Source organism: Kwoniella dejecticola, chromosome 8 (genome assembly GCF_000512565.2).
Source record: "Kwoniella dejecticola CBS 10117 chromosome 8, complete sequence".
Taxonomy (NCBI): domain Eukaryota; kingdom Fungi; phylum Basidiomycota; class Tremellomycetes; order Tremellales; family Cryptococcaceae; genus Kwoniella; species Kwoniella dejecticola.
This window is the reverse complement of record NC_089308.1, coordinates 481,596-504,470: the sequence shown is the minus strand read 5'-3', so window position 1 is coordinate 504,470 and position 22,875 is coordinate 481,596. Positions and strand designations below refer to the sequence as shown.

At 47.3% G+C, this 22,875-nt stretch overlaps 8 protein-coding genes across 8 annotated transcripts; 4 read left to right on the top strand and 4 right to left on the bottom strand.

Moving 5' to 3' along the window:
• Positions 1 to 163: 163 nt before the first annotated feature.
• I303_106510 (uncharacterized protein) lies at positions 164 to 1,466 on the top strand (the record flags this gene model as incomplete). Its single annotated transcript, XM_018411492.2, has 4 exons — positions 164 to 202; positions 278 to 527; positions 657 to 1,001; positions 1,111 to 1,466. The coding sequence occupies 4 exons, from the start codon at positions 164 to 166 to the stop codon at positions 1,464 to 1,466; spliced, it is 990 nt and encodes a 329-aa protein (XP_018259304.2).
• A 323-nt stretch (positions 1,467 to 1,789) lies between these two features.
• I303_106509 (glutamate-tRNA ligase) lies at positions 1,790 to 5,040 on the top strand (the record flags this gene model as incomplete). The annotated part of the gene is made up of 12 exons (XM_018411493.1): positions 1,790 to 1,975; positions 2,074 to 2,171; positions 2,255 to 2,316; positions 2,423 to 2,638; positions 2,749 to 2,876; positions 2,952 to 3,110; positions 3,167 to 3,375; positions 3,450 to 3,617; positions 3,689 to 3,795; positions 3,860 to 4,182; positions 4,249 to 4,646; positions 4,800 to 5,040. 12 exons carry the CDS (start codon positions 1,790 to 1,792, stop codon positions 5,038 to 5,040), a joined length of 2,295 nt encoding a protein of 764 aa, XP_018259305.1.
• Positions 5,041 to 5,422: 382 nt separating this feature from the next.
• On the bottom strand, positions 5,423 to 7,656 carry I303_106508 (uncharacterized protein; the record flags this gene model as incomplete). Its single annotated transcript, XM_018411494.1, has 7 exons — positions 5,423 to 5,958; positions 6,094 to 6,193; positions 6,297 to 6,665; positions 6,757 to 6,996; positions 7,111 to 7,301; positions 7,389 to 7,484; positions 7,545 to 7,656. 7 exons carry the CDS (start codon positions 7,654 to 7,656, stop codon positions 5,423 to 5,425), a joined length of 1,644 nt encoding a protein of 547 aa, XP_018259306.1.
• A 452-nt stretch (positions 7,657 to 8,108) lies between these two features.
• On the top strand, positions 8,109 to 11,581 carry I303_106507 (uncharacterized protein; the record flags this gene model as incomplete). The annotated part of the gene is made up of 16 exons (XM_018411495.2): positions 8,109 to 8,184; positions 8,251 to 8,285; positions 8,350 to 8,492; positions 8,562 to 8,823; positions 8,878 to 9,326; positions 9,398 to 9,506; positions 9,577 to 9,909; positions 9,966 to 10,001; positions 10,077 to 10,135; positions 10,198 to 10,329; positions 10,391 to 10,657; positions 10,721 to 10,832; positions 10,913 to 10,994; positions 11,076 to 11,305; positions 11,395 to 11,482; positions 11,547 to 11,581. The coding sequence occupies 16 exons, from the start codon at positions 8,109 to 8,111 to the stop codon at positions 11,579 to 11,581; spliced, it is 2,448 nt and encodes an 815-aa protein (XP_018259307.2).
• A 114-nt stretch (positions 11,582 to 11,695) lies between these two features.
• I303_106506 (uncharacterized protein) lies at positions 11,696 to 12,617 on the bottom strand (the record flags this gene model as incomplete). Its single annotated transcript, XM_018411496.1, has 3 exons — positions 11,696 to 11,911; positions 12,033 to 12,113; positions 12,237 to 12,617. The coding sequence occupies 3 exons, from the start codon at positions 12,615 to 12,617 to the stop codon at positions 11,696 to 11,698; spliced, it is 678 nt and encodes a 225-aa protein (XP_018259308.1).
• Positions 12,618 to 12,991: 374 nt separating this feature from the next.
• On the top strand, positions 12,992 to 16,296 carry I303_106505 (uncharacterized protein; the record flags this gene model as incomplete). The annotated part of the gene is made up of 6 exons (XM_018411497.2): positions 12,992 to 14,309; positions 14,392 to 14,935; positions 15,005 to 15,160; positions 15,233 to 15,988; positions 16,085 to 16,190; positions 16,273 to 16,296. 6 exons carry the CDS (start codon positions 12,992 to 12,994, stop codon positions 16,294 to 16,296), a joined length of 2,904 nt encoding a protein of 967 aa, XP_018259309.2.
• Positions 16,297 to 16,469: 173 nt separating this feature from the next.
• Positions 16,470 to 17,883, bottom strand: I303_106504 (uncharacterized protein; the record flags this gene model as incomplete). Its single annotated transcript, XM_018411498.1, has 6 exons — positions 16,470 to 16,813; positions 16,974 to 17,077; positions 17,258 to 17,463; positions 17,534 to 17,638; positions 17,747 to 17,812; positions 17,872 to 17,883. The coding sequence occupies 6 exons, from the start codon at positions 17,881 to 17,883 to the stop codon at positions 16,470 to 16,472; spliced, it is 837 nt and encodes a 278-aa protein (XP_018259310.1).
• A 487-nt stretch (positions 17,884 to 18,370) lies between these two features.
• On the bottom strand, positions 18,371 to 20,971 carry I303_106503 (uncharacterized protein; the record flags this gene model as incomplete). Its single annotated transcript, XM_065969386.1, has 15 exons — positions 18,371 to 18,437; positions 18,505 to 18,599; positions 18,654 to 18,677; positions 18,734 to 18,750; positions 18,822 to 18,832; positions 18,890 to 18,979; positions 19,041 to 19,054; positions 19,130 to 19,389; positions 19,475 to 19,557; positions 19,614 to 19,678; positions 19,762 to 19,771; positions 19,852 to 19,867; positions 19,926 to 20,053; positions 20,153 to 20,257; positions 20,436 to 20,971. The coding sequence occupies 15 exons, from the start codon at positions 20,969 to 20,971 to the stop codon at positions 18,371 to 18,373; spliced, it is 1,521 nt and encodes a 506-aa protein (XP_065825458.1).
• Between the last annotated feature and the right edge of the window lie 1,904 nt (positions 20,972 to 22,875).

The following is a 22,875-nucleotide window of genomic DNA, read 5'->3' as shown; positions in this document are numbered from 1 at the left end:
TCATCTGCGCCGATTCAGAGCGTCTCGTGCACGCACGATGAGCATATGAGCTAGCGACCGATCAATCGCTCGAAACGCAAGTACGAGTCATAACAATCGATCCCGAGAGCAGACAATCATAGACACTGCGAAACTCCCTTTTTCACAGTAGCAAAGATAGGGTATGGTGTATGCCCCTCAGCGGCGTCATGCCGTCGCATCCGTAAGTTCACCGGTCACCATTCCTTCTTGGCCTTGTCCTGATTATTGACGAATTCCCGGTCGAAAACCAATTCAGCTCGCAACGACAGCTCAAGCTATATGTGTAATGCAACATTTCTACACACCCAACCTCCTCATTCTGATTTCGAGAGTACTTGCTCAAGTCCAGATCAATGCCTGTGCATTCATACATCCAACAAAGAGCCTGTTCGGGCTTTCCCTCATGCTGGTCGCTCTTAATATCGCGGCCGCCTTTTTACACCTACTAGATTTCGCAGGAGGGATGAACGGCGGGAAAGGGCTGGTACTGGACTTTGTCGGTCAAGGTGAGCTATTGTACTCATCACTGATCTCCTGTCCCTTTTCACTTTGTCTTTGCGTGTGTTTGTGCCAAGATGATGTCGGTTCTTTCGAAATGAATGCTGATAATTGACTTGCCGCGTATGGGATAATAGCAAACCCAGCATCTTTGACCCGGATTTTACTCCTGGATTTATTACTGTTCATCATGCAATTAACTGGACTATGTGTATCATACGTCAACCATTCTACCCAGTTACCCAAATCTCCAGCCTTACCTTATGATGATCTACTCTTACCGCCAGAAGAAGCACAGCTGCCCTTGTCAACAACAATATTTGACGAAGAAGTCGATGATGTCAACTTCGACGTGGAAGAAGGATCCTCCCGGAGACGGAGAAGGAAGGGAGGGAAAGGATATCAAGCTGTTCAAGGGGATGAAGATCAAGCAGATAGGGAATTATGGTTGAATGATGATCAGAACAATTCTACGAAATCATGTACGTCGCCTGCTGCCTGCTGCCTGCTTTGGCTCTCTCTCCTCAGCTAGAGCTTGAGCTTGGGAGTCACAGGGTGATACGCGCCGAGCTGAGCTGACGAATGCACCAGCTCCGAGCGGATCACGTATACGGATACAAGAACCCCCATTGGTCTTTGATCTTCCCCTCAAACATATAATACGGTTAATATGGAATTTACCGTCCCCCTCTCCGCCGCCCCGGGCTTTTTCTGGCGGTACACCGCTATCGACTCCGCCCGTCACACCCTCAGTCACTTCTTTATCACGTATACCAGATCCAGACCCGCCGCAAGAGAGCGATGCGGGGTTAAGGCAGGATGGCCTCGGATCCAGTGGAACGCAGCTTAGAGAAGCGGAAAGGGAACGAGAAGCGGAAAGGGAACGAGAAGCGGAAAGGGAAGGTCCTGGTAGGATACCTGGTGGCTATACGCGGGGTGATTGGTGATTCTTCTGTTACTCTTTACTTTTCAATTACGTTACCATGTATGCATGTATATCTTCGGCGTGTCCTTCTGGGAGACCTGGAGGCTTGGCTTGGCTACCCTCGAGCTGTTTCATCTGTTCATCTTTTCGCCTGTTTATACGTTCATATGGCTCACTCGTCACACCGAGATAGAGTGTCGGTCATTCCCGCCACAACCAGTTTAGTGGAGGTTGATTCTCGAAAAAGTCATTCAACTGAAGCGTCATTCCACCATTCTCCAATTCAACTTCAACCTCTTCTACATCTCTTGCACCTTTACTGGCTTTTTCGACATCTCAAACAACATGCCATCAGTCGTCATTCCCCTCGTCCAGACACCTCCTTTTGCTCTCATCGCGTTGGCGGTGATACAAGGTATTCCCGTCTCATGGGACACCGAATCAGGAGAGACGGGCCAAGCTTCTTATGGTGAGATCAAAGGTGCCGAAGCAGTCAGACAAGAATTGGAAAAGGGCATAGATGGGAAAGAGGTGAATGACATCTTTAGAATCAACTCAGATTAAGAAAGAATATCACCCCGCCTCTCTGGAGGAAACCCCACGCTAATTCAATTACTCATGATTCTCAGATACCCCTTCCTCCCTTGCCAACTCTCCTGGCAGCGAACAGCTCTTTCCAAGAGGTATCTGCTGTCTTAGATGCCTTGGATGATTATCTCTCTTACAGGTAAGTCACCTCCAACAGTAACCGATTGCTCCTTCAGAAGTCAATGCACCAAGCACAGGAAGAGCTGATATATCGTTGTGCAGAACGTATTTCGCTGGAGCCAAATTCGGTTTTGGGGATGCTACTATCTGGGGAACGATTCGAGGTGAGTCTGTCTGGTCACCCCCGCTCAGAAGTACTTCTGAGCCCATCGGTCCGACTTTCATGTATTGGAATTTATCGATAGCTAAATCACGTATATCTTTCCACAGGAAACAACTCGGCCATTGGATCAATCAAGAAACCGGGAAGACCACACTTGTCAAGATGGTTTAACCACGTTGAGACTCTTCCTGTGCCCCAAAACTCGCTCAAGACTTTCCAACAGGCCAGATCAGAGATGGACAAAGGGAAGAAGACTAAACGACTAGAGACGGTCGACGTCGTATTACCCAACGCTGTCAAGGGGAAGGTTGTTGTCAGATTCGGTAAGTCCAAACGCATTCAGTCAAATCATTATGAGACTGTCACAGACGCTGTCAAGAGGGGAGACCACGGACGATCGTCGAGGCTGATGAGAGATTTCCATCCTTCGCAGCCCCGGAACCGTCGGGATTCCTTCATATCGGTCACCTTAAAGCTGCTATCCTCAACAGATTCTTAGCTGATCAATACCAAGGGAAATTCATCTTACGGTTCGACGATACCAACCCGCTCAAAGAAGAGGTAAGCTCAATCAATGGGGAATGGTCTTCCGCTTCCGCGTCATAGCAAAGCTTATATGTCCGATAAATGAAATAGGGAGAATTTGAAGATGCTATCAAGGAAGATCTCGATATGATCGAAATTGGGTTCGATAAAGTAGTGCACACTTCGGACCACTTCGAGAAGATCCAAGAGATCACGGAACAACTGATCAGACAAGGCGATGCGTTCATGGATGACACGGATGGAGAGACTGTACGTACACTCGCCCCTGAATTTCGATGTCAAAGCTGACCCGACATGGCATCTAGGTCAAAGAACAACGACGAGCTGAAATCCCGTCTAAAAACCGAGAGGCGTCTATCGAAGATAACCTTGCCAGATTCAAGGAGATGCTCAAGGGTTCAGATGAGGGCAAGAAATGGTCTTTGAGAGCTAAGATCGATTATCAACATAAGAACGGAACCATGAGAGATCCCGTCGTGTACAGATACGTTGAGGGTTCTCATCATATTACTGGGTAAGTCCAAACATCTTCCTCATCGGCAAAAATACATCGGCGTGGTCGCTAATTCAGCTGATGCAATCGCTTAGAACCAAGTACAAGGCCTACCCTATGTATGATCTCGCTTGTCCCATCATCGACCATCTGGACGGAGTCACCCATGCTCTCAGGGCCAACGAGTACTACGCAAGACACGAGCAGTACCAATGGTTCTTGGAAAAGCTTGGTTTCCCTAAGATCGAAATCTTCGATTTTAGGTCAGTTTGAATGCTTGTGCCCAGCTGCTCTCGACCATTGCTGATAAGGCTGCTTCGTACTGCTCTCATAGTCGAGTTGATTTCGTTTACACTGTCTTGTCTAAGCGAAAGCTCAAATTCCTCGTGGAGAAAGGCGTTGTCAATGGCTGGGATGACCCTAGATTCCCTACTGTACGAGGTAAGCAGCTGCTCTAAGGTCGCGCTCACCCTCCTTGCTATATGATGACGGGCATGGAAAACAGGTATCAGATCAAGAGGTATGACTGTCCAAGGATTGAAGAACTACATTTTGGGACAAGGTGCTTCGCAAGCTCAACTTCAGCTCGAATGGGATGGTATCTGGACTGTTAACAAGAAAGTCATCGATCCCGTCGCTCCTCGATATTGGGCTATCGCAGAAGACAAGGCCGTACCTGTCATCGTGGTTGATTACAAGGACGGCGAAGTCGCGGTCGAGAAACCTTTGCACAAGAAGAATCCCGAGATCGGTAATAAGAAGTTGTTCCTCTCTGACATGCTTCTTGTAGAGCAAGAAGATGCTGCTTCGTTCGGTGACACTGAGGAGGTGAGTCGGCTCGATCCTTCATCATCTCGGAAAGAGAAGCGAAGCTGACAGACAATGTGCATGTAGATCACCGCTATGGACTGGGGAAATGTCTTTGTCTCAAACAAGAAGACCAATCTCAATGGCGAGGTAGAGTCGCTAGAATTCAAATTACACCTTGAAGGAGATTTCAAGAAGACTTCCAAGAAGATCCACTGGCTCTCCGCTCCGTCGACTCAGAACGCTCTTGTTCCAGTGACGCTGATCGAGTACGATTACCTGATTACCAAGAAAAAGTTGGAAGAGAACGATAACCTCGAAGATATCATCAACCCCAAGACAGAGTACAGGGTCAAAGCTCTCGCTTCTGCTGAAGTTGCCAGCTTGAAGAAATGGGATATAATACAATTCGAGAGGAAGGGGTATTATATTTGCCAAGGAACCAAAGATGCGGAAGGCAGAATGGAATTTGGATTCATACCTGAGTGAGTCCCGACTGCGCGCTCTCTTCGTGTCTGCGTCTCCCTACAGACTTGCCGAGACAGTAATCTCATGTCTCCATGATCTGTTATCTTACATATACAATATCACACAGAGGAACATAGCTGAAGAACAATTCCTTTGCTTTGTAACCACAGTGGACGACTTCAAACAATTACCCTCAAAGCTACCCCAGCGGTAGAAAAGCCTAAAGTCGCCGGAGCTCCAAAGGGATCATGGGGTAAACCGGGATCCACTAAACCCGCCACTTCAGCTGCCGCTGCTACCTCCTCTGGCGATAGCGCCAGCTCGGACGGTACGAGAATTTTGCTCTCCAATGGCTCGACAGGATTCAAGATTCCAGTCAAGAGCGGTATGTTCGAATCTGACAAGATCTAGTGAGTCGTCTTTTCAGCTTGGACAACACCACTGCCCTGCGTTTTCTTCTCAACACACAATCTACGCCACCATGACCACTTATGTGTGTGAGGACGGAGCGAGTTGAGCTGATCAAGCGTCTCACCACAGCGGAAAAGATGAAGTTCCGGCGGTTGCGAACGGAGTGAACATGTTCAAAGTTGAACCTATTTACGATAATTAGACACACACCGCCATATCGTAGCAGTGGTACCAAGTAGATTACATTAATGCATGGTGCATTTCATAGATAAGATGAGCTATACAATTACAATGAGGTCGCATGTTCACCGAATAGCGCATAGCCGTGAAGGCAAGCAGAATCCCATTCTATCTATTTATTGGTACATATACAATCACAGACTCACAAGTCCCTGCAAGTGGTCCTACCTTGTTCTATCTGGGAATTGCACAAACTCAATTCAAGAGGCATAGAAATCAACGCTGCGAAAAGAATCCCAGTAGAATCCGCAGCTCCGACAGCACCTATCCTAAACTCTTTCTGCATTTTCATCTTTTCCTCCCGTGTACCTGTACCTGTACCTGTAGCTGTAGCTGTGCCAACACCACCAATCCCATTAATCCCATGAGAAGAATTGTCGCCTGCCTCTTCCCCTTCATGTTGGACATGATAAAACGTATTCACATACGCCAATCCCCCGCACAGCCCTTCTATGCAGATTAAGAGAAACACGATAGTGATACTTCGATCCACCCCTTCGCTTGGGGCAGGGGCTGGAGGTGTATATTCGGAAGATGAGAAGAGGAAGAAACGGGCTTGGAGGAATAAGAGGGAGAGGACGATAAATTGGATGATCGATGGGAAAGGCAGGAATCGAAGGGGGAGTGGAGGGAGGGAGAGGGATATGGAGGATCGAGAGAGGAAGACGAATGTTTGGTCTGTCAAGGTGAGAACGGTATCTGGTCAGCAAAGGGGAACGAATAAATGACCCGCCTCTGACAATTGAGTGATCACACGCCTTGCTCAGAGGTGAGGTTGATGCAAAATGGAGAGAAACGAGGATGTGGGCTCACATGTCAAAGACCAGAATGGATAATAATCCCTCGGCGATTTGAATAGCTTTGACCAGATTCCACGCGTCGGTAGTGGGAAGACAAGAGTCGGCGCAACACCCTATAATCGTTCGACGTAAGCAACGACATCGAATTTCCGTGTTTCGACATTATCACGCCCTTCGCGAGATATCGGTTAAGACAGCTAGTGTTGCCGAACTCACCGAATTGATCACGTATTCCTCCACGTAGACCGCACAAAGCGGTACCATGTATCTCAGAATCAGCGGTTTGAGCAGATCCAGTTTTTCCTGGGTTGTGAGATAGACTTTATGATATTCCTCCGGAATAGGTTTCAGATCGTGGTCTTGCTCTCGTGATCTGGCTCCACTTGCTATTGTCAATTGAGGAACGACATCTTGGGATGGCGGCGTGATGAAGATCGATGGCGGGATACTATCTGTATTGATAGGTTCATACCCTCCCCTCCCGCTCGAGTCGGAGTCGGATTCGGCGTTGGAAGGTATAGCCTCCAACTCTGCGTGAGAAGGTAAGAGGAATTGATAAGTGATGGGGAAGAATAACGGTAAGATCTATTCCGCCCATAGTCAGAATACATCAAATATGGGTTTGCTTCTGCTCATCATGGCTCGCAAAATCTTTTGAGGGAGGGGGAATACTAACGCTTGATAGACCTAATCCGCCTTTCACACCGAGTCCTCGAAGTAACCACCATATTCCGGCCCCTGCTATTCCTGCAAAACCAGTTCCACTCGACCAAGCTCCCAAAGCGGTCTTTGAGGTGGATCGAGTCGGTAGGGTTGTTGTGAGTTGGAGGAATGTCAGTTCACCAAGACCGGATGAAAGGGAGGCCATCGAGATGCCCAGCAGACGAGGTGCGAGGGAGCTTGAGAACGCAATTGTCTATATTGAAAGTCAAAGCGAAGATCAGTCTCCCCGCCCCGAGGCCATTTGTATCGCAGAAGTGTAGATTGACTTGAGCCGATAAGACGAGCGGAAGGAAGTAGGTTGACCTACCATGATTCCAAGCCAACTGACACAGGTACAAAGACCTACTCTTCGCGTATACTGGATCTTGCCGTTGGAGATGATTGGCCATACGACTTTAGTCAGTAGCGCCGGAAAAATGTTGAAGAGAGCTACGATCCCCTTGGGCGTAGAGGAAGATACGAGGTCTAAAGCTGCTGAAAGGATGATCACATATAACACTGCGGGTGGAAAGCTTCATGTGATCAGCCGGACGCCATGAATTAGGGGTGATTGCGATTGCGAAGGCGGCATTTTCGAGTACGCACCATTGTTGAGCAGACCAAAGATCATAAACGCAGCAAATAACCGCTTGTTGGTGTGTTTCGAAGAAGTGACATCTTTCAAAGATTGTTCTTCGTTGGCTAGCAAGAGGATCGTACGGATTAGCTGAGGTTCGAGCAAGACAGAGTTGTGCAGCTCACCAGCAATGAAATCATCCACATCTTCGTCTTCATCATAATCATCTACGTCGGGGTTGGCGCGAGCATGACTCTCGCTCTGAAGAGGCCTGCGCTCGTGGATGTCTGGGCCCATAGGTTGCAGTGCAAGTGGTCTGTCACGCATATACCGGTCAAACGCCCTTTGTTCGGAATTTCTTTCTCAGATCAACGTCGGAGGTGAGAACGCGTATCACGTCGGCTTGTGAAATAACAGCAATTATCGGCTGTCTCAAATTCTTCAGAGTAGCGATGATATACCTGATGATCATGCAGATAGGAGAAAGGAGGAAGATGTCATGATGGATGCTCGTCAACGTCACGTTGACGCTCTAATGCGAAAGCGATCCGTGCCTGAAAGTCGCAATGAAATGTTGACTGATTGATTGAACGGGGAATGTCCGTCGTGAAGGTAGATGGATTGTTGTCGCGACTGCTTCCTTCATTCTCTACTTCTACTTCGGAAAGAGACACAGCGGAACGCTTCTCCTCCATAGGGGTAAGTCGAATCACTGACTTCATATGCGCAGGCCGAGTGGGTCCGTCGAAATGTCAAGTCAACCTCCTCCTCCGACGCCGATCACCAGGCGAGGGGCGATACCTACCAATGTCGTGACATATAAGGGTACGTACAGCTGTCATCAGCTGAACCTCCTTGGAACGCGTTTTGCTGACTTCATATGCTGCTTAGGACGGAGGATACCAGCTCGAATCGATCCAGAAGCTGTACGTGCGACTCATCCGTGTGCTCATTGGACATCAAGCTGATTAGGCGTTGATGGGCATATAGCGCGTCGCTTATATAGTCGAGATCATGTCAACCTCATTCGCAACGAAGGAACACCATATCACGTTATGTCTGCGAGACGAGGCAGATACTCTGGTGACGCAGAACAACCTACCGAGCAAAGTGTACAATCATGACATCTTGAAGTGGGTCTAGCCTAATTACCAACTGACTATCTTACACGGTTCGCAAGCTGATACGATAGACTGCCTTAGACTGGTGCCGTCTCCAGCGACTGAGGCTTTGGTAGTGGTGACTTCACTGAAGGCGTCCGCCAGAAGAGGATCTCTGGCGGATAGTAATCTGGACTTACCGACTTCTGCGGATGGTATACCCCTTAAATTGGCCTTGTTCAACTTACAAAAGTACATCAAGGAGGAAGATTTTGCCGTCGAATTTATGTTGAAAGGAGGAATGAAGATGCTTGTTCGTCTGCTGGAGCGAAATGAAGGCGGCTTAAGTGGGAATAGTCTTGCCGTAAGTCCAGAGCTTTCCTCTCGATCCGAATATTGCAGCTAATAACGTGTGAAGTATGCCTTACAAGGTATAAGAGGTATATTGGAATTTGAGTCAGGGTGGGGAGATTTATCCGATCAATTCATCGATCGCATCTTGTATCTAGTCATCACGGCCTCACAACCTAATATACTTCGACCAGCAACAGCTATTATTAGGAAATTAGTCATATCCTCGCCTCAACTCAATAGCAAAGATAACAATCTGGCCGGATTGAAAATGCCCGTCACGCCTTATGGTCAGATCAAGAAAGACAGGAAGGGGAAATCGAAAGAAGTTACTCAGGTCAATCAGTATGGCTTCGATCGAGTTTATAATCGGATTAAGTACGTTATTGGCGATGATGGTAGGTATGGAAATGGGCACGGGAATGAACATCGTGGGATTAGCGGTGTAGAGCTTTTCTTCAAGGTTGTTGTCAAGCGATTAGAAGGTACGGGTGACCTCGAACTGGTAGCTCAGAGGTGAGTTCCGTTCTCTAAGTGGTCGTCATGTTCGGCCTGATAGACTGACCGTAATAATCGGTTTGTTATAGCTTGGGACTGCTTAATTCATGCTTACGATCAGGACATCAAGAGAACTCCAAGCAATATCCTGAACTAGTTGCTGTACTGGAGCACCTCAACATCAAACGCTACGTATCCGTGAGCTGACAGCAACGCATAATTAATAATGCGAACATCCCAGCTGACTTATGATCGACAATTGGCATAGCGCTTAATGCCGACATCCTCGAATAACGTCGTTGAGCCTCAAATATTGAATTTCCAAGCTCGTTATGGTGTGATTCTTCAAAATACACGTCTGAGACCAATCAGACCAGGCTCGAATCCTGCTCAAGAGAAGATGCTGAGGGAGTTGTGGGAGTATGGCAAATTAGGTCAACAAGAACAGCCATCCCCCGGCCAAATGAGGAAAACGGGTATGGCGCGAACAGCGGCCGGTTGGAAACGGGTCGGTCTGTGTCAAGATGGAGAGGAAGAGGCTGGATTCTTGATGGAGCTCGAAATGTTCCGCGATGTTGGCGAATTAGGCTTGGAATGTTTGGTGAGACACCTGAATCATTTGGATTCGCAATTTAATAGGCTAATCAACTGGTATAGCACTACTTTGCGACACATGAAGAGAATTTCTACAATGTAAGCGCTCTTTGAAACCAATTTCCGGGTCTGCATGCTGACGCTGATGCTGATGCTGACACGTGCCTCGACCAGCTCATCATGGAACAGCAGGCTAAACCTGCCGAACGTCGTTGTCCAATAGGCAAAGCAAGGTGAGTTGATGTTTCCACGGCGATTGACTGTAATTAGCTAGCTCATGGAACTCTCAATTTAGCTCTGAATGCGTTAAGATACTGTGCGAGCACTACAAGATCTCTCAAGCAGGCCATCATTCCCCCGCAAATTTCCAGCTGTTCTTACTGAATTTCTCAAAGCTCCACCAGTTGGTGCTGAGATTCTTTCTGAGGTGAGCTAGCCCATCTGCAATATAGTCTCAAAGAGCGGTTCGCTCACCGTATCTTGATTAGGATGTGGCACGAATCAGCTTCGCAGACGCCAGATTTCCCGAAAGTGTCGTTCCTCGTTCGATCGCAGATACGCTTATCCCTTTCTGATGAAGGCAACAAGTCGTGGTTGGACCTGGAGCGAGATTTTTTGGACACCGAGTACAGGACTATCAGGGATAGACAGATGGAGTTGCTGGAGAAAGAGGATGGGATGATGTCCCGACATGCCGTAAGGGAGTTGAGAGACAAATTGGGGAGAGAGGGATATGAGGTCTTGTCTGAACAGCGGTGAGCCGTGCAGATCATAGGAATTTGAGTCTAAATTTGAAGCTGATTGCGCTTCGCCCTTAGTATCGGTTGTATGCTACAAGGAGGATGGTTCAACTCAGCTATGGTGATCATACCAGGGGTATTTCCCTCGGTGAAGCCAAATGCTCAGAAACCATTGCGATTTCTGCGTCTGGTGAGTCCCAATGCTTTGATGGAATGATGTTGGAAATGATGTTAGTCTTTTCTTGGCTGACAACGACCAAAACAATGCAGTCGCCGAATCGAAAGATCATAGCATGGGACGAATTCTCACATAGAATCGATAATCCACCTTTTGAGTCTTTACGAGAAAGAAGTGGGTTTGCTGTAACTTTCGACCTCGAGGCAATCATACGCAATGACCATTTCAGCTTATGCTTTGTCCTCATCCCTTTAGTCGAAATCGCAAATATCAACTCTGTTCGTCCCCAGACGGGTTGCGCAGTAAATTCGAGATCCCCCAACTTGGTGTCCAAACTGTCTTTTTCGATAATAGGAGAAGGAGAAAGCAGTCTTCTGGATTTGGACGCGATACATGCTGCTCAGATGGCAGAGTGGACAGATGGGATAAGGGTTTTAAGGGGTGAAGGCGGTATGAGCAGTAAAGAATCTGCAGATTACATACATGTGAGTGATATTCTTCTCGTCATCACGAGCTGGCTCATCTAGAATGAACTCTGGCTAACGATGTCTTCGAAATGATGATGATAATTCAGATACTGGCTGAATTGGCATTGAAAGTGAGATTATTGGATATTACTGGTGATGGAGTTGAAATTCCTGAAAAGCTCACCTTTGGTACAGGTACGTTGGTCGTTGGTCGAGCTTTGTCAAGTGGGAAAAGGGTTTTGGCTGACTGGTAAAATAGCTCCGCGGAGTGTTGATTTTGTATTTGCCAAGTAATCTACAGCTCTACGACATCCTATACAATGCATGTCACATATTTGTGCTCGTGAAAGGCCGTTATCGCTTTACTGCTGCTATCGTGGTCGTTTAGGCTTTCGTATTCCGCTTCGCTTACTCTTCCTCCATACTACCTTCCTCAACAGCTCCACTGTCGTCCAGATCTTCTATACTCGCATCGAGATCGACGACCTCATTGCCCTCTTCTGTACCGTCATCGTCCATATCCATATTACCGCCTTGAGCTTGAGTTTGGGTCTCCATCATTGGCGATCCCATCGTATGATCTTCTTGTCGTCTCTCGTGATCGTGTTCTGAGGGAGATGGGGACTGGTCATGTGTCTGATTATCAGTGATCATTTTCCCTTTTGACATCCTCATCTCATTGACCATTGACCACTGGGCAAGAGACAAACAATACAGGTGCAATGAGATTGGAACGCTAACTTACGGGTGCAGCATCCATTTCCATCTGCGTCAATCGTCTTCCGTATGGTAAAAGGAAACGATGTCCGAACATATTGATATCGTGCTGCTCAAAAGCGGCTCATGACTATCAGCTCGGGCGCTTCAATCATCGCAGCTTCAAGCTTGCACATGTATGAGAGAGGAAGAGCTGGGGTTGAACTGTTGACTGAAACAGCACATCACATACCTGCTCATGGTCTAGTACATCCTCATCGTGAATCACCTCATCATCATCTTTACCCAAGCCCACTCCTGCAGCTCTACGACCCATCAGAGCGCGTCTTTCTGCTCTTTTCATAGATGCTTCAATCTCCAACCGACTCGTCCCTGCTTCTGCTCTTACTACATTCCCTTGGCCGAGCCCGGTTGTCTGCTTTTGCTTTTGCTTTTGCTTTGACTTTTGATTTGGCTTGCTTGAGCTGGGGCCCGCGACAGCATTACCGCTCGATGAGGATGAGGGGAACAGCGTTGAGTGAACGTGAGATCTAGGTGAGATTGGATGGGGGTAGAATGAGTAGAGTGTCAGGGGCTCGAAATTCGGTAACGTCGATGGGCCCTCTAATAGCATTGCGATGTCGAGTTTCTCAAAGCAGCTGTATCACCACAGATCGGGGGGATGAGGGTCCGAGTCTGAACTTTTACTGTCCAAGATACAGACGAAGACGATGAGCTAGTCGGAATATGCTGCAGACGAGGGTGATGATCGACAATAGATCGAGGTGAAGACGAAGATTTGACGAGAGATTAGATAGAATGTAGATGGTGTTGTTGTTTTCGGTTATCGCGTAACGCGAAGCAGTTACGGCAATCATCAAATCGCCAGACCAAGACCAGTTCATCACGTCTATCCACATTACTTCACCTGTGCTCATCCTCGTAACCGGCTCAAACCACCATGAGCTCCTCACCGCCATAGCTCCTAGCTCGAGCTTGTATCACAAGATGGCCGAGAACATCCTTGGTTTTCTGCTCGTCACCTCATCTTCGAGGGGTCGAGCGGTCTTCCGTTATCCACCTGATCCCGCTTCACCCAACATCCGTCTCGCTCAACCCATATATCCCTCAGCGACATTCACAGCGACAGACTTCGACGTTGACTACAAAAATCCGCATTTGGGAGTCACCAATGCTTTGCGTAGAAAGCTGTACGGGGAAGACGGCAAAGCCTCGTCGGCTGCTCATTCGCATAGGAAATCAGATAGAAGCGGTCAACGACTCAAGGGGAAAAACAAGATCCACCCAATGTATTACGATGATCATTCAACGGATCATTCGAGCAACGACGAGAATGATGGCGAAGACGATGATGGGGATGGGACTAGCTCTGACGAGGATAGTGATTATGATGTGATTTGGTCTCATCAAACAAATCAAAGTCAAAATCAGAGTCAACGAGACGATCTGCAATCAGCAATGCATGCTAATTCCAACGGCAACAACAACGGTAACAGTAATGGTAATACAAGGGATCAGTCTTCAGCATTCAGGTCGGTGGATAGTAGTATCTCCAATGATGCGTCTAGAAGGGGTTCGGGCAGTACCACCACTGCGACCATCACTGATACACAAAGACAGCATCACGATGGCAACACCAAATGGACAGAGAGTGATCTGAAGAAGGAGAAAGAAAAGAACGATCTACAGTACAACTACGCACTAGGCTATCATCTGGACTTCCTGAGTGACATGCTCACTCCGCCAAGAGCCGCATGCAATAGGAAGTTCGAAATCTGCGTCGGATCAGTCGTATTTCTGGGTCATCCGGTATGCTGTAACTCGGAAGGTAAATGGGAGATACCCAAAGAAGACGATCCAGAACTGGTAGAAGATCATAGTCTACCAACACGGGGAAGACGGACAAGAGATCAACAACTCTCCGCGTCGTCGAACCATCAATCCAATCTGACCACTCTGGTTGAACATAAAAAAGAGGGAGGCAACAGTCGAGAATCATTGACGGCTTTCAGCTCACCTGAGACCCCTCATCCGGTTTCAGATCACTCGAATCCTTTGGAGAAAGACGATACTCCGAACCTGAACATGTTTCACCTCGTCTTGATTATCGACAAGCCCGATCCAAAGCCAGGTACGGAAGCTCACGATGAGCATCATCACCAAACGCTAGGAATGTATGATGAGATTTACCGGGAAATCGCATTCAAGTGGACCGCAGCAGCCTGGAAGCTGCAATGTGAGAGCAATTTTGTGGGTAAACAGACTTGGACCATGGCAAGATACAAGGAGAAATGTCTGGTAGAAGGTAAGTCAACCACCCATCTTCTCGATTTGTTGGAGAGTACACTGTTGTCGAGGATAATGCTAACGGCGATACGTCGTGACAGGAATACCTATTACGGATTGCTGCAAGTGGATGTACGCCAACATGCCTCTTGATCGCTCCCTAAACTCCCTCTTTCTACGGCTACACCAATTGAAGAATCGGCCTGCCAATCCTCTGCATTCGTATCTACCAACAACGATTACCACGCACATGGGGGACATGACAATTCATACGGTGCTGTCACCCAAGACCGTCGATGCTGACGAGGCATGGGCTCATTGGGGAGAAATGGACGAATATTCCGAGTCTGATGTGTCCGATTCTGACGAATCCGAATGGGATGATCCCACAACACCGATACGCAGACCTGATCTCCGGGTCGAACCTTGGCAGACCCTCCTGCTGATCGATGATGATGCGACGGAGCGGGCCAACGAGATAAGTACTGCTATCATTGGACTGGGTGTAGGGATGGAGGGGCAGAGTCTCGCTAGTATAGCTGGCGAACGAAGGGGCTCGAAGGCTACGACAGCCACTATACAGGATCAAGAGGATGAGACTCAGTTGATGAAGGCTTTGATTGAGGCTTGTGATGTAACAAAGCCGTAAGTACTATTATCTCATTCAGACTCGTACCTTGGTTGACCGTAGGCCGAATTGCTTGATACCATCAGATTGGTCGACATCGCTCATTCGCTGCGGTTCGATCTGGAAGCCATCGTTATTCCCCTTGCTAGGGAATTAGTCGAGAACAAAAAGGCTATCTTGGTAGATGTCATAAATACCAGATTACGAAGTATCGTGATGCCGACAACTATCGACGAACACACGTGAGCCCGAAAATTCGAAAAGAGGTGATGCGGATTTGCAACCATGTTGCTGACTGTCAGATCTATTTCAAGTGTATCGATCGAACAATATACCGCGCGATTCTCACGAGAATTCCCGACTTTGCCGCCCTTCACAGCATTTATTTCGCAAATCTCATCCTCTCCATCTCCCTTCCGAGACATCTTACCTGCCGATCCGGACTTACCAACTCGGAAGTTCTACATGTCCGCTCTGATCTGGCTATTAAAGCAAGACTTGGTCGTTCAGGTACATACACGTGCTAGAGTATTCGCTCGAAAGGAAATCAAAGTCGAAGCTTGGAAGAGATTATGGAAACGCCGCAGAGATAAATGGCTCAACCTCTTGCACCAGCAACAGCAGCAACAAAAAGAGATTATGAAATCGCCTACAGGTTCGGATCTGATAACTCCCAAAGCGAGCGAGATGAACAATATTAATCCCTTGGATATCGTCAGTGTACCTCCGCCAAACACAAAAAGCACAATGACCAGTGTTAACGGCAATGTCAATGCGAAAGGATATAGCGATAGGAACACGATGAGAGGCGAAATATGGGATATTACAGATAAAAGGTGTCTGGATTACGATCCAGAGCTGGAGATTGATAGCGATGAAGATGTGGAATCTCAAGCCGAGAAGAAATTCCAGCATTTCAAGATTGACCAAGAAGAACCTCTCAAATCGGAGATCCCGAAGTTTGGCTCCAGCTTCATCTTCAAGCCTTCCAGAGCGCAAAAGGATGAGGCGAGGTGGTTGAGGGTTATCAGAGAATGCGGAGATGAAGTCTTAGCTTCGAAATTCGATTTGTGAGTCTCAATCAGGCTGAACTCTTCTCACGATATTGACATCGTTGGTATCGACCGGATGTTTCAACATGTGGCTAATTCTATGGCACAATCCAGGGTTGTGCAGTATCTCGATGGTGTGACTACGTTCGAAGAGATCAGTTATAGGACCGGATTACCCAAGAGAGAGCTTGAAAGATTGGTAAACCTGTATAAAGAAGATGTAAGTGATGCCATTCCCCCTTTACCGGCCGAGTGACGCAGGTGAGCGGCGTAACGGCTGACTTGGCTTTCTGCATCTACAGATAATAACGTTTATTCATCCATGATGTCAATGAAGATGCTGATGTCGATTTCTGTAATTTACTGTACAAATAATGAGTATAATGCAATGCAAATGCAAAAGCGGCGCGAAGCCATGTGCAATCAAGCTCAAGCTCGACGTCTTTCCCTTTCTCTTTCCTAATGCCCGCTGACCTAACAGTCTTGTCATTCCTATCCTCTACGCCAGTGGTCCCGGTACGGGCGTACTGGCCAGAGTCGATCCGATCGGCAGATTGCTCGTACTATCAGTGACGGTCTTTTCGCTATTGAGTGACCCAATTTCGAATGTTGCGTTGTCGTCCGACGTCCGAACCTCGGGAGTTGGTATACTGATTGCGGTCGACTCGACAGGGGCGGCGGAAGGATTGCTTGTCATAGGTATATTCCGCGGTAATGATCCATCTCCTTTGGAAGGAGTAGTGGAAGGTGGTCTGGATGATTGGGGAGTATTATTGGACGACGTTGGGACCGGTGCGATATCGGTCTTAAGTACTCGGGATGCTTTCGCTTTGGGTTTAGGGGCTTCACGATCCGTATTGGAGGTGGATGACATGAGGTTTTGTCAGCGTTTTGTATGCGGAAAGAGAGGATTGGCACACTTTGGTTGACAGAAGACTGGACACGACATGGGGGCAGAAGACGCAATGATGTATATTTGGGATTTGGTTATGAATGAACGTACCATTCGGATTTTGGGAGAGGTAGAACCTCCTGAGTAGTATTATAGCTTCTTCTCGATAATATCCGCCCTCCGCTATATATGCCGGATGAGTGTCCAGGCGAGATCTACAGGGTGAACGCATTATCAATTTTTTTTAGTCGGCAGCCTCTTTCACCATAAGCTCGGAGCCAGCACTCATTGCATATACGCACATAGACGTAAAGCGTATAGAGTGGGATTTGAGGCGTTTACGGTAACGTGTACAATGGTGTGCGGTAGATTCATCATTCGGACACCCAACTCACGAGCTATTGACATTGATCACGCTCCCACATCCACCGAACCTATCATTCCCACATCCATAGACGACTCTGCCTATCCCGATCTGCCGCAGTGCCGAGGCGCACATTACGCAGGGTTCCACCGTTACGTATAGGGTGATCGTGTCCAAAGGAGCGGGGTTGGTGGTTAACAAGTGATCTATAGCTTCCAATTCCGCATGAAGGGTAGCCTAGGAAGTCGGAGCTTATCAGGCCCAAGACCCTTCTCGTGCTTCGCATGCACAGAAATCATCGACTCACATTCCGCCATTCGTTCGTCCGATTTCGAGCTCGAGCAATAGCTTTGCCGTCTTTCACAAAAACGCATCCAACAGGAACTTCGTCGTTCGCTAGAGCTTCTTCAGCCTATTCAAATGGGAAAAGGCAATATCGTGTGTCAGCATATCGTCCAGCATCGATTGTCCTCATCCACAGCAAAGGAGCTGCAAATCAGCATCCGAAATGTAACTGTACCATATTCAAAGCTTCTCTCATCCATGCTAAATCGTTCGGATCCTGCTCGTTCGGAGGTATATAAGTCTGCATAATCCCATCCCGTCAGCTCATGCCCGCCCGAATAGCAAGTCAATGACACCCACAGCCATATTCATCTTGCCCAGACTGTCCACTCCACCGATCCTGTCGGTCTGGTTTCCCGGTGTCAGTTGTATAACGGTGCGATACTTCTCAATGAGTTTGCTAAGCTTTATGCTGAATTGTTGTTGTTAATTCTGTCGGATCCCGAAAAAGTTGAAAATGTCGATCGTCTCAAGTGGAGGTTGTCCACCTTCATTTGTTTACCACTACTGTCAGTCTCATATGTGTAGCTTGCAGTGCAGGAATCTTCATGCATGCTTCATGAGACATGAGACCTCCAAGCATTAGTCATACTCAGGCTAAGAGTTTTACGAGCAAGGCTGGACCTGGAACTCAGACAAATTACTATGACAACCATGCATCGTGTAAATAGCCTGTCAGGATCTCGAATGATGTGATATACCAGAAACAGTCATATTGCTCTTGGATAGCGCCGCCCGCCGTGCCGATGTAATCAAAGAACCTTTTCCGACCCAGCCTGTTCCCCCGGGTTCACCATGGTCACTCCACCAATGTCAATTCCTTGGTTCTACCTCTTGCATAGAGATCCTTGTACCTGTCCCAAATCCTGCACAACGAATCGCAACGATTCAGCACAAGTTGGCAGTTTTTTACGATACAGACTTGCAACTGACCTCATGAGTTCCTCAATATATTGCTGTTGCATTTCCTGAACGTATTCATCTGATGGATGCGCGTCCTTCTTGACTTGGATCGGTTTACCCACTATCTATGATATGAGCTGACAGATAATGCTGATCTCGTGGTCGATCGACTTACCGACAGAAACGATAGGATGGCGGAAGGGCTGATGTGAGGCGTATCAGCTGCACTCAGAAGTGTCCCGAATGCAAGTCAGCTCACCATCAAGCCGTAATTGTCTATACAAATGGAAAAAAAGGTCATCAGCAATCAATTGGTTTGCTCCGAAGACAGAAAGATCTGGACATACAATTGAACAGTCTATGCAAGCGTTCAAGATCAGCTTTGCGAACGAGAAAGACTGCAGAGCTGACTCACCCTCTCCCGTAGAATAAGGGTAACGTGAATCCAAACATCTTTTGGAAATTCTTCTGTATCTTATACACCCACGAGCCCTTTGCATTTGCCCTTCGATGTCAAACGATCAGCTAAATCCAGATCGAGCTGAATGAAAGAAAAGCTGACATACAGTTGCTCGTAGATCTATCATTAGACAGATGGCATTTAGTGACATTTTGCCTTCGTCGGTAATCGGTCATTGCAAGAGGATATACTCACGTCATTCTCTCCAAAACTGAAGACAGGCACTAGATCCGCTCCTTCCCTTATAGCCATCTTGATAAATCCAAAACGTCTCTTCAGCGTCAGATCCGCCGTACCTGGATGAGCCGACAAAGACTCCGTCGCTCCCCCTACTACAATAGCAATTGCTGTCCCCGGACCCTTCGATAAGATGTTCGCACATGATTTCTTGGCCACTGAGCAGATACCGTGCCACATCAAGATTTCGCGGTAGAAAGGTATTTTGAAGTTGGATTCTACGTCCCACACGCAGAGCTAATCAGCACTCGAACGAAAGCTGGTTTGACAGTATGAGCTACGTCAGAGGGAAATTAAACTCACCCAAAGTCAGTAAATGTGGTTTTATTCCGGGAAAGTATTCTGAAAAATTCGTTCCCTCAGTTGCGAAGGTTGCGAATGCGCCCCTATGCCGATCAGTCAGCTGATTGGACAGAGAGAGTAAAGCAGGACATTAACGCACATCCCTATAATTCCATGCGGGTGATACCCAAAGAGATAAGGTCTATCAGGTGGGAGCTCGGCTTCCTGTCAAGTGAAGCATGAGACATCAGCTGTTTGGCGCATGCCGCATGCTAGTGCAAGATCCGACTGAAGATAAAATGACTCACTTTGACAATGCTGTCAGATGACCATCACCATCGACGATCAGCTTATCGACGTTCTGACTCCCGGCAAATGCCCACATTCCATTGTCTTACCTGCAAGGATAGTATTCTATGACCATTGAGAGATCAATTTGATTTGTTCACTTAAGCAGGGACAGATGACTCACGAGCGAAGTACGTCCAAAAGAAAAACCTCCTTGCCCATTCTTTCGGTCGACCTCCCCAGTCTGGCGCCGTGTCAAATTGGACCCAGATCAGGTAAGGTATCAGTACGGGCCAGGTCGGAGGGAACGATCTGAGCCACGATAGATCTCAATAATCAGCCTTCGTCTCTGACGCACGAAGGTATCGCAACATGTTGTACGAGTCAAGAGGGGCTTCGAAGGCAGCTCACAAGCATAACAAGAAGGTGATCAGGCATATCGGTATCAACAAAGCCCATAATGCTACGGCGGCAGTCTGTAATCGTCGGTGAGGAGGTATGCTGAGCGGAGCGAATCTAGACAGTTGACGCATTATCAGCATTATCCTCACGGATGATCCTGCCCCTTCAATGATCTCTCGGTGGAACGGTTATCGTTGCGCTAGGACAACTATAATGAAAGGGACACAACTTGGTGATGGGGTGATTATTGTAACATCGTCCGTCCACTTTGAGAGGAGAAGAAAGGACTCACTTCTTCTCAATGCCGATCTCAAGGGTATCCCTCAACTCATCCAATTTGATCGTACTAACCAGCGGACTCCTGATCTTTTCCCGCATCTTCCGCCTTGCTTCAGATAAGGAGCTTCCCCTTCTATGTCCTGTTCCTTGACCGGCGACTCCATCTGGACCATCGTGTCCAGGAATATCTAGAAACCCATCTTCATCCTCATCCTCTTCGTCATCCGGCTGCGAGGGTGTTCCGCCAGACTCATCTATACCTATACCTCTCTTCGCCAAACTACGTCTCCTCAATCTTTCCTCTCGCGTCGTATGTCCATTCGGTATATCCCCTTGGACAGGCGACGGACCGTGGGATTCTAAAGTATCAAGCTCGAACCCGGATTCAGAGTCGAATGCGTTGGGCGCCAATGGTCCATGTTTGGGAGTGAGTGATTCGGTTCGAGAAGGCGGTGTAGGTATCTCGAGCAGGGTGGAGCTTGAACTCGATGGATCAGATGTCGAAGGTGAAGTATAAGTAGAGGCAGAAGTGGAAGTTGAGGATGACATCTTGGGTTGTTCAATCACCACAAACAAGCCTTTTCGTTCTCACGCTCGATTGCCTTCGAACTTCTCAGAGACTCTCCTTCGCGTGTCCAGATACGGATGATTGCCGGCAGCTAGACGTTCTGCAGCTGCAGCGGAAGCTGTCGAGCTATCTCTTACGATGTGTATATACAGATGAATCGAAAGACGACAGTAAAATAGAAGACTGGAAGAATGATCTGCGTGGTTCAGAGTCAGAGTGAATCCGGGTCGGATGCAAACACCCACCGACCCGAATGACGTCTTTCATTCCTTTAATTCACTAATAACCTTCTTACCCGTCATCACACGCGCGCGCGCAGTGCACTTCAGTCCCAATCAGAATTCACATTCAGATACAATCTCACATGCATACAGCATACAGAAGCAAGACTGCCTGGTGTAAGCTTCTATACAAACATCATGCATCACCTCATAAGGCCTGGTCCACATGCAAAGCATAACCAATTGACATATAGACATATCAAAGAATGCATAAAGAGGAACCCAACTCATACATAGCTATCTAAACTTTCTTTTTTTGGGTTTGTTTTAGCATATTTTTTACTGTTTTTGTGATTGTTTTCAATTTTCCCCCTGTCCTCACGGTTTACCATACCGGCATCCTTGATCTCAGATCATAACCTGTTACGTTGAGTCAACCTACCTTGTAGCGTTGGACTCTGATATATCTGAACTTAAGGGTCTAAGTCAAATCGTATCCGTTAACTCTAAATACTTCGACTGATGGAGCTCCTCGTTCCTCGAGGAGCTACCTTGAATAACAAAACTCACTAGGGACTGGTTAAGTAGCTAGCGAGGTCAGGTAGATTAACTCAGATTCATTCAATAGCACTATGCTATCGAACAACTGTCAGAACTAGATCTCTGGGGATCGTAGTTCTGAGTTGCTCGAATAGCCTCCTTATATATCTTACAATTGTACAAACGCTTACTAAGTGGTCCTATCTAGATTTCACATCTCATCATCCGCCTTTGATCCGTCTTCGTAATCATCATCACTCTCGCTGTCTCCAAGCAGAATATCCCTCATCCACGCCAGGTATCCTCGTCGAACCGTCCATACCGCTGGTTTGAGGGATTTATGACTGATGGTTATGAGTAATCGTAATGGAAGATGCGAGGGTTCCGATAACGCTTACTCATGCTTGCTGAAGTGTCCAGGTTACTGATGGTGGCTGTGTTATTGTATCTTCGTTGCTCCTCAAGAGGTATGATTTTGAGGTTGGTGGTTTGAGCGTACGGATACCATGATGAAACGTAACGAAAGTGTATTGGAATGTAGTCACGTGGGTAGTCACGTGACTACATGTTATGGAATTACGGGGGATTTCATAACATAACCACACACAAAGGAATCCAAAAAAGCAAACATTGGAGTTGAATTATTGAAAGCAGTCTGAATAAGGGGTTCAGATACAGCAACAAACTATGTACATCCAAAATAGATCATAAAAGGTTCAATGACAAAAGGTTAGGTGATCATTGATACAAGCAAACTCATCCTAATCCAATCAACCCAAAGGAGGCTGATCAAAGGAATCTGATAGAAGAAAAGAAACAAACCAAGAATGGATTTGAGACATCAAGTTTCAGGTCTTCATTGCCCTGGGATTGACAATAAATCAAAGTCTCAACCTGGGGAAATTGCTGATTGACAAAGGAATCCAGAATTTTGAGTATTGACCTAAGCACATATGATTTCATCAGCACATCAGCCAAAACACTGATACCACAAAAAGGACAAAGAGAGGTTGCCTGAGCAGCAAGCAGCCGTGAGAATTGTGTTTTACACATAAAGGGGTTTCCCTGTTATGTGGTAGTATGCTGCCGCAAGGGAGTGATCAAGGGGGAGAGCAGCATCATCT